At 39.4% G+C, this 18,468-nt stretch overlaps 1 protein-coding gene across 1 annotated transcript; it reads right to left on the reverse strand.

The window, feature by feature from the left end:
* Positions 1-3,912: 3,912 nt before the first annotated feature.
* Positions 3,913-16,585, reverse strand: LOC113035407 (arylsulfatase I). The gene is given in 6 exon segments (XM_075410390.1): positions 3,913-5,490; positions 5,493-6,339; positions 6,425-6,637; positions 6,639-6,755; positions 8,242-8,555; positions 16,532-16,585. Coding segments are annotated over 6 exon segments (1,770 nt in total). The 3' UTR covers positions 3,913-5,265.
* Between the last annotated feature and the right edge of the window lie 1,883 nt (positions 16,586-18,468).

The following is an 18,468-nucleotide window of genomic DNA, read 5'->3' on the forward strand; positions in this document are numbered from 1 at the left end:
ACCTCTGCTTCTTGCATCATCTATACCATTCTGAGCTATAACAAATAAAAATACATACAAAAATAAATCAACATTAAAATATTTTCCATTAAGGTCACTGGAAGACAAAAGGCCAAACCACAGAACATACTTTATTTACATTATGTGTTTAATGCCACGGTTTTTAACAGTAGCAGGAGCATTAATAGCATTAAGCTTTCAATAAAACTCAAAGAGTCTTCCTTGATCTATGATGCAAATATAAATAGGATAAAAAGGGAATGCAGAAGGATGTAATCTAATGTGCAGGGGTCTCACTGCTGCTTTCCATGTATGCATATGGAAGCAGAGGGAATTCCCAGAAGAGAGTTATACCATGGAATATGAATTAGTGCAGGTGGAAACAACAGTCCTCTCATTACTATAATGTTCCTGATTGAAAAACAATTCACTTTACTCATGTTATTTCCCAGTGAACTACCCTATTGAGTTTCCCGATGTTTTTTAACAACAGATGCCAAAAAGCTTATAAATTGATCCTATAAACTATACTGTCTGTATAACACTCCTACTTAAGAATTGTTTTCCAAAAACTACTATAGCGTTGGAGCTGTAAGCCAGAGAGAAGGGAAACCAGAATGGGTTTAACAGGTAATTTAGACATCATATACAATATCTACAGGCTTATCCTTTGGCTTTATTTTACTTTAACAAGACATTGTGTTATGCAGTGAAGCTTTTTCACTAAACAAGGCTTTTTAATCTGATCTACAAGCACTGCAGACACGACAGCCATCTGTAGCCTCAAAGGAACTCTCTCTTCCCTCCTCCACTCTTTCTATTTAACGGTATGCCACAGAGCTCTGAGCAAAACATGGCTAATACCTCTAACTCAATCTTCCAAATGAGCACGAACAAGTGAGTAGGATGGGGAACAAAATGAAAAAGAAAAGACATGGAGGGTGGTTTGCTGAGGGAATGAGCAAAGAGCTGAGGAATAAAAGTATCAGGGAGGAGGAGGAAAGAGTGAGAGCTGACCAGAGGGAGAAGAGATGCAGGAGAAGGACAGCTGAATATTCATTATTAGGCCACAAGGGAGAAATTTACAGCACACACACACACACACACACACACACACACACACACACACACACACACACACACACACACACACACACACACACACACACAGATAGATTAAGAATCACACCTAAAGGCTTAGGTCAAAGAATGTGCTGCTATATGTCCCTGTCTATAAATGTTCATGCTGTTGGTGACCAACAGTACCATCGCGGATCTGCTCCTATCAAGATATATCACTACACAGTGGCAGTCGCCCCAGCGGGAGGATACATCACACAGGATCAGACAGCATGAGGCTAAACTATGACTCCCCCAGCCTAGTGTCTCGAGGAATTAAGTCTGTACTGGATGATTCTTCACCTCACAAGTCAGGTCCACTGCTTTTATGTAGTGAGTTAGCTGATGGGTAAATACTATTTCAAGCAATATTTCTTTTTTAATCCCTACTTGTGTGGTTTGTTGTGGTTTCCTAATCTTCTAAAAAAAAGTGCCTCCCTTATTTAGCACTGGATTTGAGATATACACTACTATAACACAGATTTTTACATTTCAGACTGTCTTTGTTACCTGTAACGAAGAGTGAGGCACAAAGGTCTGGTCCACTTCTACCTTATTGAGTGGTGATTCTTAAGTACACGAATACAAGTTACACTCTGAGTCAAAGTACAAACTGAGTACACGCCATGATTCAGTATCTTGTAAATCCACCTTTAGAAGCAATGACTTGAAATTATTATTTTCTGTATGACTTTATCAGCATTGCACATTGTTATGGGGGAATTTTGGCCCACTCTTCTTTACATTGTTGCTTCATTTCAATAAGCTTTGCAGGCATTAGTTTATGCACAGGTCTGTTAAGGTCCTGAAAAAGCATTTCAATTAGGCCGAGGTCTTTACTTTTACTGGATTGTTGCAAAACCTTGATTTTTTTTTCAGCTTTCTGCTGGCAGCCTTTCCAAGAAAGCCACACGTGTTCAGTCTTGAACTGTTCTGAACTTTAACATTAAACATGCTGACTGAGGACTGTAGAGTCGGAGATGGGTTTTCTGCAATTTTCTGTGCATTGCACAGTCTGACGTTGAGGTAAAGTTGAAATTTGGAAACTCTTTTGAATGTTTCCCACTTGTGAATCATCTTTGGGTTTTTTGTTTTTTTTTTTAAATAGCCTTTTAACACTTCTCAGAAAGAACAACAGTTTCTCTAAGACCAGTGCTGAAGTTGTTCCTCCTTAACATTTTATTAAAACACACCTAAATGCTCAAGATGACCAAACTGCCAAGATTTAGGCTTTTACAGAGAAGGTCATATTTGATGATGCTGACTATCAGTTAATCATGTGGATTTGATAAGCAACACCTGCCTTTTACTTACCCTCTTAATTTCTATGAAATCAATAAGAATGTACTTTTAATGTAGTTTTTCACGTTTCTTCAGTCTCAGCTGACTGCAGGTTTCCCCAACCATTTAAACAGAATATTTGCATAATGACTGAAACTAGCACAACTGATGAACATTGGGCTGCTAGGTCAGTTTCTTCATCATTAATATGCAATTTGTCATCACCACTGATCAACAACTACTGATCACTGATCAGTGGCCATTGATCAATGGGTCCAAGACTTGGATGAACGAAACATTTCTCCCACTGAAAACGCTACGTCCAGATAAACTGAATCAACTTTTGGGATTTCCTTACCCAGATGATTGAGCATCAAGAAATTTTAAGCCATGCTAAGGAACACATGATTTTTCTCTTAACATGAAACCTTAGAATTAAAAAGACGGCGCAGTGTCTTTTTCACATGTCTTTTACTAGTGGAGAAGCACTTTCTGCCAGGAAGTTTCTGTACAGTAGGACCAGAGTAACATTTTTGAAAGATTTCTTTACCTGGTATTTTTACTAGAATTATCATATTTTCTAAACGTGACTGAAAACTGAAAATAATATAAAGATTTCAGCAAAAAGACCCCGAAGGCAAACATCTGCCACTTGTCATCATTTGGGCTGAAAAAGAAAATATTGATTTTATGTGCTAAACCCCATTTTCTCAGGAGAAAGCCTTATGCTTAAAACACTGCAAAGTGGCTGATTTTACATCTTAGGAAGACTTTCTTGCTTACTGCTCAACTGATCTGGACTTAAAAGATCTCTAATTTCCAAAAAAATCCCCTGTCTCCTAGTCTAAATTCAGAGAAGAGAAAAGCAGAAGAGGTTAAGGTCACAGCTCCCTCTGGATTTCCAATATGCTAAATAGTTATTATGAATTTTTTTATCCACTGATACCAAAATCATATTGCCTATACCAGATTTAACACTCTCTGGATTGCATACAGGCAGCACAAAGTGAATATAAAAGACAAAGCTATTAATTTCTTATACACCACATATTATTTTTAAAGGAAGAGCTCAGCAAACATTATGCTACTAACTTTGACTTTACTTTCAGTAAAAAGGGGGTTAAAAAGAAGATTATTATTATTCCTTAAATTTAACCATCATCTTTTCCTAACCTTAGCTAACAGCTTTTCTGTCATGTTCTCCTTGAGTTCACAACCTACATCCCTGAATTTGTTTTTTATCAGCCATTAACAATAACGGAAAGAATTAAAGTGGAATTTTCACTTGCTTGTTTTACTTGCATTATATTAAATCACAGCAGTTCCAATTTGCCTCCAATTACTCACATGCAATGGCTTCATGCCCCAGCAGGAAGTACTGCCCTTAAGTTCAAGAACCACCGTCTTAACCATAATGCAGAGTCCACACAGAAAGCAAGAATTTTGCAAAGGATTCATAATCTTAGGTTTTACAAATTCTTTTTTTAAATGATAATCATCTTCAGTCTTCCACATAATACAAGCACACAGATACAGAGTGTTTGTAATGACAAATATGTTTTTCACAGAACAGCCATAACAAGCATCACATGGATGTGAAAAATAGGTTTTCTGCCCACATTTTGGGATTGGCTTCATTTCTAAGACATTATGATTCAGTTTGGCACTAACTGAGAAAAAAATAGACACATATACACTGAAATTTAAATAGCAGGTCTAGTAAATGTTTATGTATAAATTAAACACACATATTGAATTTTATGCTTAGTGATAGATTAATTTTTAGGTTTGGATGTGAGCACAACTAAGATTCAAGAAACAATTAATCAGCAGTATCCCTGCAGCATTTTTCTTATTTTTCTTCTTTATTCAAGATTTTATTGAAACGATGAAATTCAAGTCAAAGTATTTAATAGAGTCAAAAAATGATGTGTTTAAGTGACATTTAAAAGTCCAGAAAAGCAACAGCTATCGAGTCTTTGTTGGTTTGTTTGCAGGGACAGAACACTGTGTGGGGGTGAGGTCTTTCAAAGGCATGGGGGTATGCTCTAAGCAGAAGTGAATCTGTATAACCCTTGAGAACAAAAGAACAAGGTGACATTTGACAAAAACAAGCCCTGTGGGTGTTTTTGTGGCATCCTTAAAGGGTCCTCTCGGATGATTAAGAGATGAGACATTGAGAGGTCACCACAGGCCTCACTTCCACATGCACGCACTCCATCTCTATGTCTATTAATCGAACTGTTCATGAATGCAGGCATACATGCACAGTGACACGCACATTGCTCCCTAAGCAGTCCTACGATGACCCACAGTCTCCCTGCTGCAGTTTGGCTGCAGGACAGCGAGTGAGTCAGCTTGCTCAGCCAGCCACACAGTCCTGCTTGTTTTGTCTTTCAGGAGGCCTGTTTATCTGCCAACCTTCAGTATTTGACTGTAGGTCCGTCTAGTCTATCTGACCCGTGTGCATTTCTGCTTGTCTATATTTTTTCTTTATCTATTTTTCATTCCCACACTAAGTATACTTTAAGGGGAAGACTTTCAGATCATCAAATAGTGTCACAGAACCCTTATGCCCTCAAATGACTAATGTTTGTACTCTATTTTTTTTCTATTTTCCGAAACTATTGTAGTCTTTACCTTATGATATACTCAGCATACTCAGGTGACTACTGTGAATTTGTCCTATATAATTAAAAGGGAATTGAACTGAACGGAAAAGAGGAGAGGAACATTGGGTAGATAACTTATTCCATCTATGATTGTGGTCCTTAGAAAACAGTAATTAAAGTGTTGATAACACTTCCTAGCTCCTTTGAGGCACTATTGAACCTTTGGCACAGTTAATGCTACTAGAAGAAACCTTTAGAATAAGGTCTTCCTCTGCAGGCGTGATCCCACCTTTTTGAAGAGGGCTTTTAGCTTACATAATTTGCAGTGCCTAATCTTTATCATCTTTTCTTTCCTCTCCTCCTTTTCATTATCCCCTTCTAGGCCCAGCCAAGGGCTCCATGCCCCTCCATGGAGCTCTGGGTCAGCCATTGGATCATCTGGTGGATTGCTGGCCATCACAGCTGTCTGGTTGGACTCTCTGCCAGCCTGGTCAGCAGATGTTTTACTACCTGTGGACGAGCTTCTGCCAAATCATACCTCTCGTAAGGGTCTGCACTGACATTAAAAAGCCACACTGACTTCCCCAGCTCATTGCGTCTCTTCTCAAGTTTCGTCCAACGTTCTGGACCACCAGGAAGTGCTTGTGGTGGTATCCAGTCCCCATCACCCACATTTCCTGTCAACAACTTCCAGTCACCAAGTCACAATGCTGCCCTCACGACTGTGTCCCAGATCCCAAAGCCATTGAGTATCAATGCCTTGTCATATGGTTCTCCAGCTTTCCTAGAAACTGGGTCAATGTTGAAAAGAATTTCAGTGCGAGGACAGGGAAGACCTTCACTGATGCTTCCCCAAACATCATGACCATCAAGGCCATGGTGGGACTGCCGCGCTCCAGCAAGCCCCAATAAAGTAGGATACCAGTCAGAGACATGAATCAGTGCTCTGCTTACTATACCTTTCTTCTTTAGAAGTGGGCTGTGGACAAAGCCCACAGTCCGAATGCCCCCTTCCCAGTAGGTTCCTTTGCCACCTCTCAGTGTCCAGTTGCTTCCGCCCGAGAGTGGCTGCCCACCGTTATCAGAAGAGTAGATGAGTACAGAGTTTTCATAGAGCTCTTGAGTCTTTAGTTCCTGGACCACTTGTGCAACCCCGCTGTCCAGGCAGCTCAGCATGGCTGCATAATGACGCCTGAGACGATTGTACTGGGAATCATAAAGGTGAAGAAAATGGTCTGGTACCTGCAACGGCGCATGGGTGGCCTGAAGGGAGAGATAGAGGAAGAGTGGTGTATGTGGGTCGTGTCTCTTCAAGAACTGCTTCACTCTGGTTGTACAAATGGAAGATTTAAAAGAATTTAATGACTGTATTTCTGTAGGATTTCTCTATTTACATGTACCAGCATACTTACCCGTCTATGCAGAGGAGAGTGGAGTAGTTCCCAGCCATCTCCCAGGCAGGCCTGTCTCCATCATGCAGGTCAAATCCACAAGCTTCTGCCCCGTCACAGCTCTGATAGGAGAAATGATCTCCACTGCCAGTCAATGTGCCCAGGAAACTCTGAAAACCACGTCCTGTTGGCAAGCAGCTTGGCCTGCAGAAGCCTAGGTGCCACTTACCCACCGTGTGTGGCGTATCCAGCTTCAGCCAGATGCTCTGGTGGGGTGGGAATATCAGGGGGCAAGCACAGCGGTTGACGTGGGTGGATGATTGAATGCTGGAGTCCAGTGTGAATTTGGTAGCTGGCAAAATTGAGTAGGGAGAGTGTGAGAAAAGATGTCACAGTATATTGCTACATATATTATGAAGCAATACTAGGAAGGGTTGTGTAGCCAATATTGCACCTTTGGGTACTCATAGGCTGCTACACACCATTGTAGTGAAGGTGGGGTATTTTTAAAGTCTTAGTTTACATATGATACACACACACACACTCTCTCTCTATCTATCTATCTATCTATCTATCTATCTATCTATCTATCTATCTATCTATCTATCTATCTATCTATCTATATATATATATATATATATATATATATATATATATATATATAAACACCCAGCACGCCCCTGCGGGCGGTTTATCCTTCAAGCTCGGGTCCTCTACCAGAGGCCTGGGAGCTTGAGGGTCCTGCGCAGTATCTTAGCTGTTCCCAGGACTGCGCTCTTCTGGACAGAGATCTCCGATGTTGTTCCCGGGATCTGCTGGAGCCACTCGCCTAGCTTGGGAGTCACCGCACCTAGTGCTCCGATTACCACGGGGACCACCGTTACCTTCACCCTCCACATCCTCTCGAGCTCTTCTCTTAGCCCTTGGTATTTCTCCAGCTTCTCGTGTTCCTTCTTCCTGATATTGCTGTCATTCGGAACCGCTACATCGATCACTACGGCCATCTTCTTCTGTTTGTCTACCACCACTATGTCCGGTTGGTTAGCCACCACCATTTTGTCCGTCTGTATCTGGAAGTCCCACAGGATCTTAGCTCGGTCATTCTCCACCACCCTTGGGGGCATCTCCCATTTTGACCTCGGGACTTCCAGGTTATACTCGGCACAGATGTTCCTGTACACTATGCCGGCCACTTGGTTATGGCGTTCCATGTATGCCTTGCCTGCTAGCATCTTGCACCCTGCTGTTATGTGCTGGATTGTCTCTGGGGCATCTTTACACAGCCTGCACCTGGGGTCTTGCCTGGTGTGATAGACCCCAGCCTCTATGGATCTTGTGCTCAGAGCTTGTTCTTGTGCTGCCATGATTAGTGCCTCTGTGCTGTCTTTCAGTCCAGCTTTGTCCAGCCACTGGTAGGATTTCTGGATATCAGCCACCTCCTCTATCTGCCGGTGGTACATACCGTGCAGGGGCCTGTCCTTCCATGAGATAGATATATATATATATATATATATATATATATATATATATATATATATATATATATATATATATACTTCAGCAAAACACCTTAGTGGTAATGTAGTAAGAGCTAAAAGATATAAAGTCAATAAAAAGAATCACGTCTCCTTTTATAGCCAACATGATCAATCAAAATTCCAATAAAGTGGATTTCAGAAGGCAAACAATCTCTTTGCTCCTTGATATAAACACAGATGGTACTTCATTACCACAAGACAAAAAGCCTGTTGATGATATGATTAATTACTTCTGCTGCAAACAGAAGCTGTAAATGAATAATTATACTGCCGGAATAATCATGTAACGAGGAAACTCACCGCCCTGTCATGAGTTGACTGCGAGAGGGTGAGCAGATAGGTTGGACATAATAATTTTCCAGTTTAACCCCCTCTGCTGCCAGCCGGTCCAATACTGGAGTGTGGATGTCTGAGCCATGGTAACCAATGTCTCCATAGCCCTGGTCGTCCACCATAATGAAGATAAAGTGAGGTAGCCTGGGCTTTTCAACCTCCTCTGTTTTCACACTTTCCTTAAACGTGTCTTCATCCTGACAGGCAAGGCTAAAGAACAAGGTTGCACCAAACACAAGAATAAACAAAGAGGAGCTTCTTCCCGTAATCTCGAGCAATACCTTGTAACTAATATTTACTCAAAGCTGATTTTTTTTCTTTGTATTTCTGCTTAGTCTGCAGTTAATAAATCTCCAGCCAGATCACATTTGCAGAACGGGCAGATCTGTGGTCTCAAAGAGCTTGTCCAAAAGTCTTATCTATCCATTAAGTATGAGCTGCTGTCTTTTTCTGGGGCTTATTCTTAGTTTTGTAAACTGGAGCTGAACTGGTGCCAGCTTCTGTGGTGGGTGGAGAAAAAGTCTGTCTCTAAGAGGTGCAAGAAACTGGCAGAGGTGAGAGTTTGAGAGAGAGACAGAGAGGTTTACCTTTTTGCAGTGCCTCGCTAGATTCCTATGTAGCTTCAGTTGTGCTATAGGATTGCTGGGAAGGTGTTGGGTAAGAATTAGAGGCAAATGTACTGCTCAGAGAAAGTAGACAGACATGGTGTTCTTAGCTTGCAAATCATGATTTTTATACTCACAGCAACACTACATTAAGGTAATATTAAAGGTACAAACCATAAACCTAACAGATGTACAGTGGTAAATATGTCAAACAACCAAAAGTTTAAGCAATAGTAAAGCAAACGATTTTCAGAAAGATAACTGTACAACAATTTGGTTTACTGTGACGAGGTGGCACTTTTATAAGAGGATAGCTTGGGCTATATGTAGCCATATTGGTGATGAAACAGGAACAGCAGCAAAAAAATAAATAAATAAAAAAAGAGTGACACTAATTCTGACTTTTTATTCAGGGGTTTAACTTATAAGACTGTCAAATGAGGACGTGCACTGGATCAGAAGAATCATTAATAAAGTGAATCCTGCAAGCAGCTTTAGTCAACTCAAGCTGCTCTATGTCACTCACATACAAGATGTCTTTTCACAAGTCTGTGAAAAAAAGTCCATGAACTCGTGTTTTGACAGCAGGAACATGGAAGATTTACGCAGAATGCAACACATATGATGCACTTTCTTGACCCGAAATTCAAATTTTGACACTTAAATACTTTTCTTTCCTTCAGGTAGAGCCACGCCAGGAAAACACTTGGTTACCAGTGCTGGACTATAAAATGACTTCACTATAAAACCTCTGTGTTTTTTTTCTTTAATAAGCAGCAACATCCTTCTGGCTTGTGTTGTACTGAGCTGGCAGCGAGCTAATCTATCAAAAGCAGGTCCAAAGAGTCAAACATCTATTACCTCTGTTTCAGCTGCTTTGGCCTGCCCACAGTTGTTTTGCAGCTGCAAGCCACTTTGTAACCCATCTTTGGGGAGTGGACATAAATCCTGCAAAAAAATCATTATCGGAGAAGAAAATAACATTATTTGTTTCGCTACAGTGGGTGGCCCTTATTGTTGAACTACTCTGATGTTCCCAAACTTACATTAAAACTTTTCAGCCAATATTTAGATTATTTTCTGTGCTGTTGATCCCTAACTACACTATAAATCCTTTAGCCTCTTTAATTTTTCTTTCATTGATTGGTGCAGCTCATTTAATACCTGTTAACAATTACTGCCTGTGCGATGGCATCGAAACCTATCCGGCCAAAGGAAAGCTTCCGGAATTGTGATGAGAATATTTATCGACCACTGTGCTCTTAGTCTTCACCTCACTGCCATCTGCACCCCACAATGCTGAGAGAAAATCAATGCCTCACATACGAGTCCATTTCCTATGGTATGGAGGCAAAGTTATGTAATTTCACAGGCTTTTTACCCATGGTGAAAGTGAAGCGTCCGCTGGGGAGATTCTTATCTCAGTATCATCTTTCACTAAGAATGATGAAATGATTTGTGGGAAATGTGAACATGTAAACAAAGGACTATATATTATAAAGTTAAAGTGTCAAGAGGGGTACAGGAAAGAAGAGGGGGAAGAAAAAGGAAAAGCAGTGGACAGAAAAAGCTTCAGTGTCTAAGAGTACAAGATAAACAAAGTGGCATAAAAGGAGCAGTCACTTTGTCTTGTGTGTGTGTGCACGTCGAGGTCTCTGGGTGTAGCCATCAGTTTGTTTCGGGGAAATGCAGGACGACGTGAACTCTGTTCTACCACTAAGAGGAGGGAGACGAGAGGGAGACGGGGCTGTAAAAATGGAAAGTGACAAATGTCTTCTTGAGGAGTAGACAGTAAGGGATTGTACTCTTTCCTCAGCTGTCTGAGGAGACACAAAGACATGGTGCTATCAAAAACTGGTGTTATAGATTCTTTTCTACATACGATGTGGGCTGCAGAAGTGCATTTTAAAAAACCCACAATGATGAAAGACGAAAATAAAACAAACAATCTACAAAAAGGTTCAGTTTATAGTTGACCCTTTTACTTTTTCAGGGCTCGCATTGTCAAGAATAATGTCTAAGTGAGGGGAAAAATCCCTTTCTGAATGACAGTACTGGGGAATTTGGTGTGTAGGTAAAACAAGCAAACCATGCAAACCCAGTGTGTGTTTTAACAGTGTGTGTTTGCATGCGGGTGTGTTTTGGAAAAGGCAGTGGTGCAGGGTAGAAGGGAGTAGGAGTTGCTGTGATTTATTCATGATGACGAATAAGTGACTCACTTGAGCTGGAGACACTCTTAAGCTGGATCTAAGGTGAGGAAATGTGTGTATGTGTGTAACTCTGTCTAAATATGACTTTCATTTTGAAGTCATCATCCAAAATAAAGAGCCTTCTATATTAAAAATTACCCACTTGAGACTCTTTATCGTATTTCAAATCCACAATCCAATATATACACTCATTTGTGGTTCAGTAGAATGACGTCAGTGCAAGCGAAGGGCAAATCATGTAAATGAAACTTACAGATGACATGTTAAAAAAATGGAATGTTGGCTCTCTAAAATCTGCAGATGCAATCAGAACTACAACTCACAATTTTGCATTTTGATGGGTCTGAATTATGATTTAAAACTCAGTTACTAGCACTGCTGCAGTGTGACACGAGGGAAGGGAAATCATATTTGCCAAAAATAACCACGTCTTCTGTACTACTGCACTATGACCGAAACTTGCAGTACTATCCAGTAAGAAAAGCATTCATGGCACAGCACGTATGTTGCATTTACAATTAGTTTGTCATGAATAAACGGATTATCACTAAAACACTGAAAAAAAAAACGTGAAAACTGCACCTGTGTAGCTGCAAACGTCTGAAGAAAAACAGAAATAGAAAAAAAAATACAACAACTAGAAAGCTATTTTTATCAAATTATCACAGAAATGTGTGTAGTCCACATGACATGAAAATCTGCTGTGGCATCCTGCCACTGCACTTTCACAACACCTGAAATTGATTTAGCTAGAAGCTGACTACAAGCTACGAGCTACGAAGTTTTGCTTTAGTTTGGCAAACAATCTCTGCTTGTTTAGCGGCTGAGCCAGATAATTCTCTCAGGTGTTAGTGGAGATCAAACTAGAGCTAAAAGCAAAGACTGCCTTAGCCTCTGGGTCTAGCACTAAAGGCAATACTAAGTGATTTAACACAGGGCACAAGTAAAACTTTTAAGAAAAAAAGTACAGCTGTATTAAAAAAATATTTTCATTTGAGTGTCTTTGAGTGTCTTTGAACTAGATACTCAGTTATGTTCTACATAACTTTGAATGTATTCCAATATGTGTCTTTTTGGATGCGCTACTTAGCTCATTACGTATCACCTCCATTGAGGTGTGTTGCAAGTTAAAGACATGTTTATATGAGTCATGTTTCCTAATCTGACCTGTTTTAAGATTTGCAAATTTGAAAAAAAAAGAGAAAGAAATTATTATTTCTGGCAAATTAAAAACGTTTGTATTCACAACACTAACTAAAAAATGTTTGAGGTTAGCTCTCAGCTGCCTCAGCCGCTCTCCAGCCATGTCAGTACAGCTCTGTATACTGAGTTGGATGTTTATAGTATCCTGTGCTTGCAAACAATTTATGTAAGTAAATGATACATTGTATTAAAATATATTCCTCTGGAAATAGTATAGATTTGGTATATTATTAGGTGCAAATTTAAGTTTCTGATTTTTATTATATATTTGTAATTTTGAATGCAGCCTTGATTAAATAAACTAGCAAAAGAGAGCATAAACGGATTAGTTTATGATGTCTTTTTCTAGTTTTAAGTTGTCTTTATTCAAGCATGGTGCACAATCTTGTACATATGATCCCATGTAGAGAAAAATAAACAATAAAGCAAGCCATGCTTTAAGGCTGGCTATCTTACAATTGAAGAATCACTACTGTAGGAGTGTGTGGTGTCTTCAAACACAAATTTTGTCCACAAACAAAATAGAGTTATAAGTGGATCTGTCTGTCTTTTATATATAGTCTTTTCCTAAATCATGGGTGAGTAATGTTATGGTCAGATACATAACATTAACCAAATGATAACATATCATATATATGCGCTATGTTCTTTCCTTGAAATTTATGACCGCTCTACTTCCTCGACCGGACAATAGAGTGGGTCATATTCTACAGCCAAGCAGAGTTTGAAGGTTCAATCCCCAGCTTTAGCTGGTCTTTGGGAAATCACTTCACTCTGAGGCATCTCACAAAGTAACTTACTGACATTAGTGAGTGGGCTGATCATAAAACAAAGTATTAAACAATCTGCAGCCTTCACCAGTTGATAAAATTAGAGGAAGCCAGATGGGCATCAAAGTTATTGCCAATATCCTGATGGCAGCATGGATGTCTATAATAAACCTCAGCATGAGAAGCAATTTAATATTTCACATGATAAATCAAGAATAAGTGAAAAGTTTGACTATAGCTGCTGGCGCTACAGAAAAAGTCTGCAGTTATTAATGTTAGGGTTCAAACCCAGGGCACCATGGATATCTGAACCAAATTTATTGGCAATCCAATGCATTTCAGTAAAAGATAACAGTGTCAACCTTATGGTGGTGCTACATGAAAAATTAAATATGACAGTAGGCTCCATCCTTCATTGTACTCAAAATATACATCAGTCTGGACCAAAGTTGAGGGCTAACTTGCTGTAATAGCAGCTAATAATTATAACTGAACTTTTGTCTAATACGCTTTGAGCCATATACAGTTTTAAGGTGTTTTCAAAACTTGTCACTAAAGTGAGGAAATAGGCTTTCGTTCAAGTCATGTTCAGTGTAAACACACAACTCCACTGAACCTATGCACATAGACGCGCATGGCAAACTAAACACAGAATTTGCCATCTAAACCTAAGTGATCAAAACATTGCCTCTTCAGTACACCAGTGGAGCTGGCAGATATGGGCTCTGAGATATCACACAAACACTGTCACTCCCATCAGCCGTGAAGGTGACACTGACAGAAACCCTGGCTCTGCTGCTCCTTAAATACTCAAGGATCATCTTGCAGCCAGCAGAAACTCAATCCACTCCCTATTCTCCTCACCTTACACTGTGATGGATTGACAAGAAGAGGCTGAAGGGTTGAAGGATTACTCAGGCTCATCACATCTAACAAACCACCCACATGGAGGATGCTGGTGGCCTTATGTCAGATTCAAAAACTTTGGTTAAACTTTTCTGCGTCCTTCTCCTCGTCTTTTTTAAAGCCTGGACCTTTCCATCCTATCAGACGTTTCCCTCGAGGAGAATAAGTGCTGGCTTTGACTCATCAAAAATGAACTACAAAAGTGATACAGTCAGTGGAGAGTGCCACCGTGAGGATTAAAGAAATAATGCATGATGCAGATTTTCTTTCAACTCAACTCAACTCAACTCAACTCAATTTAATTCAATTCAATTTTATTTATATGCCACCAAATCAAATCCACAGTCACCTCAAGCTGCTTAATATTGTAAGGCAGACCCTACAATAATACATACAGAGAAAAACCCAACAATCATATGACCCTATATGAGCAACCAGCAGCCGGTTAGGGTGAGAGAAGGAAGACAGGATAAAAGACATGCTGTGGAAGAGAAAGATGTGCTTATTTAAATATAGTTGCAGTTTTTGGCTAAGGATTTATTCCTGGAAGCAGCTGCAATTATCAGATTACTCAGAGTTTAAAGCAGGTTCAGGCTTGTAAAGTAACTGAAAAACTATCTGCGATTAAGGCCTTAATTCAACATAAATCTATGTGAAAAAGAACAATTCATTAAAATCCTTATCCCACAATTTCATTTATCCTATGAAGATGTTCATGGTCAGAATATTCAGGAAACTTTAGTTATTCCAGTTAGATCCAGAACTGTGACTCAGGAAACAGAGTGGCTTGTTCACTGGTCACCATGGTCGGTGGTTTGAGTCTGAGCTTCCGTGTCCTTTTGCAAGAACCAAATCCTAAGTTTCCCAATTTCATCTGTGCAGGATAGAGAGATGTGCCGGATGCACAGAGTAAAGTATATGAATGAATGTGACTCATATTGCTTTAAGTCATCAGTAAAACTAACAAAGTGCTATACGAATGTCACTCCATTCATCACCGAACCACTTTGGTCCAGACTCAATTTTCTCAGTGCTGGATTGATTACACGGAGCTGAGGCTTTACAGGTCGAACAACATTTTGTACAAATAATCATATCACTAGATGATGAATCCTGCAACCTGCAAGGTTGGCCTTTGTATTGACATTTCTTTACAGCTATTGAATGGAACACGCAATGATTGCAGTGGCAGTCATGTTCTCCCTCGACATAAGTGGAATTAAAAAAAGTCTACAGCATACACTGTAGAGTACCAATATGCTGATCTAAGATTGTGATTATGACAAACATACCAGCAACACATTTGCACTGAGAGTATGTAACATGTAGCACGTTCCCTTTAACCTTCAGTTCAGTATTGGAAGCTATAATGGCATAGACTGTCAGCTTTGTTAAACTTTTCACTACATTTTAAACATTTAAAAAAGCACTTTTCCTGGTAAATATCAGAGTAACGAAGGTACTGTACCATTACACAAGTAATATAAGGTTCGCTGAGGACATTAAAGTATCATTAATGGTAAAGAATTTTTATTTATTTAGTGGTTGGTTTAAGATAAAGCCACCTGAAATACAGTAAGTTCTTATACAGGAGGAAAGGTCCATGTTTGCATAGCAACCAGTGAACTGAAGTATAAATCTCTGACCAATCAGAGCTTAGTTTGAGTGACCTGTATAACATATTTTAGGACAGATGGTCTGCACTGTTATTTTGGGTGACTTTGGATGTGTGTGTATGTATTTGTTTGTGTGACTCACTGGTGTGACAGCACAAGGAGGTTAAGAGGGGCCACCTGTGTCATGAAGCAGATGATACAGGAGTCATCTCTCTGAGGACAGTGGGAGTCCTGGGAGAGATGCAGCAGTCTGTCACAGACTGGGGTCAAGAGTTCAGGATTACAGGAAAAAAGGCTAGAGTCACAGAGTAAAAGAGTCAGTAAGTGGCTGCAATCAAAGCAACAAATTATTGTTAAAATAAATCTTTTCAAAACAATTAAAAGATATCCCTTTAATAGTGTCACAGATCCAACCTAAAATGACTTTGCAGTTAAGATAGACCTCAAAATGATGTACATTTAACGGACAAAGATTTATATATATACAGTATATAACCAGCCTGCTGAAGAAAATAACAGAGGACAGACCCAGCCTTCACCAGAATGCTTAAATAATCAAATTAATTCAAAGAACAAATTCTATTAGGATATTTGAAGAATGATATAATTATTCCTCCACCACATGGAATCTGCAGCTTTTTAACTTGAGATTTTAAAAATATGAGATTCTTAAAACTTGAATAAAATATGTTTTTGGATTCTTTAAAGCTGTTTTGTAAAAATCAATTTCTGAAAGCAGAAGGTTTAAAATGATAATTTCATTTGGAATGCGTGTATTCCCGCCACTATGACACGCTATCCTCTTCATTTATGTCTCTTTGAGCAGTCTAAATATATTCATTACTCTTATTTTCCACATAAAACACATCCATAATGTTAATTTGTGCTTGACATTACACAAAGCTCAGTTTACAACATGTTTATTAGAATGGCAATCTCATTTTCACCCCATCTGAGCTGGGGCGAAGGTCTGGCAGTGACTGGTTGGCAGTATCTGCCATCCTGGCACAGATGCCACAGTGAAAGGGCAGAGTCGGCGTCTGCTGCTACTCCACCAATCTGTCTATCAAATTCTTCTTGGCAAGGCCAGTTGGACAACAGAGAAGTTATTTATTAGAAAAACAAGCTGCAGGGAACAGAGAAAATGTCTGCAGCTCTTTGAAGTGTAATGCTAGAAAAGGTAAACAATAAAAAAGTGGAAAAAAAATGTTGAAAGAAGAGATGGGCACACACAAACTAACAAAGGAAACATGAGCAGGACAAAGACACTGCATCATTTAGAAATTCTCCCATGTCCACAGAAAAGAAAAAGGAAAAAAAACATGCTTCCAGGCAGGCAGCTCCTGTCCTGGATAGAATGACTGAGCAGACCTCTTCCTGACTTATGCAGTTTTTCTAACTGAAACCACAACTATTCACACTGCAGTGTTTAGTTTAGCAGAGACATAGTCCCTTTCAGCAAAGACACACTGTGTTTATTTAACTGTGCAAGTCGGTCATACAATATCACAAATGTATTTTTGTATTCAAACATTTCTCACTGCTCTGTGAGAGTGTCTGGAAATGGTCTGACTTCCCAGACAGTCAGAGATCCTTCAAGTTTTTCCCAACATTATTACCAATATTAGTGTTTGGATTCATATGGATTGGAGAATTTGTATTCTCCAGAAAGATGGTATTAGAAATTTCTCTGTAACTTCTAAAATTATGTAATGATATTGGCTTTTTTTTAACCTCAAAAGAGACAGAAATTACCATTAAAACTGTGAAATTATGTAAAAACTCAGGGATGCTAAGAGCAAGCATGTTTTTAACCACTAGGGGGAGCAATTACCACAACTACTCTTCCCAACTGTTGGTTCAGAGGTCCCACTAATACCACACTTGTTCTAATGCATCAAATAAAAATAATAAAATACGGTGTATCAGTTTTGTTCAGTACCTTCTTTAACTGTGGTATTCTATTAGATCTGACATTGGCTCTAGGAAGACAGTGTGACATTTTTTTCTCAGTGGCTGACCCAGGACTGATCCTGGTTACTATCCTGAGGTCTGGAAACAGCTGCAGAGCAAGGCTGCCAAAGGGAGCAACTATCATCGGTAACCTCCCACCGCATTGATAATAGCAGTGTTGGCTTTCTTGCAAGAGGATCATTCACCCTCCATCAACAGGTTTAAAAGGTCTGTCAGTGCCCCAAAGGACAATACAACATAATTTAAACAAGTTTACATGCACTGAACTTCTTTTAATGCAATCTATTTTAATTGGATGAAGTTTAAGATCAAATCATTAAAATGACATGAAATTAAGAAAAGATACAAACAAAGCAAAAAAAAAAAAAGGACCAATTTTACTCTGGATCATCCTTAACTTAAAATCAAAACTTTTGTCATTGTTTCATCTTGTGACTCGTGTTCAGTGTTAAAAAAAAAACACTATGAAGACATCTGTTGCTTTAGGCCACACTTAAAGTATTAATAATTACTAGACATATCACCAATGCTTAAAAAGCATAAGAACTGCATATAAACTTTACATAGCCAAATCTGGTAAAAAGCACTTGCTCACTTTGCCTAAGAATTTAAAAAGCTTCCCCCCGAGTAGAGTTATGTTTCTACAATTGACTTGATTCAGGATTTTCTGAGTGCCACTTATGGCACTTTGTGACAGCAGCGTTTAGCACAAAGCATCACTGTGCACTAAGGTACAGCTTCTCAGACATCCAGTCTCTTAGCTTGGTTTGTGTGTGAAATGTCTCTGTTCAGACTATCTGCAGCAGCCAACATATCCAAGAGTTTGGCTGCGTGTGTGAATGTGGCATCTAGCTGTGACCGATCGATGTGCATAAAGGTAAACATGCGGTGGGATGCATGTCTGCCTGCA

The sequence above is a fragment of the Astatotilapia calliptera genome, chromosome 13 (genome assembly GCF_900246225.1).
Source record: "Astatotilapia calliptera chromosome 13, fAstCal1.2, whole genome shotgun sequence".
Classification (NCBI taxonomy): Eukaryota; Metazoa; Chordata; class Actinopteri; order Cichliformes; family Cichlidae; genus Astatotilapia; species Astatotilapia calliptera.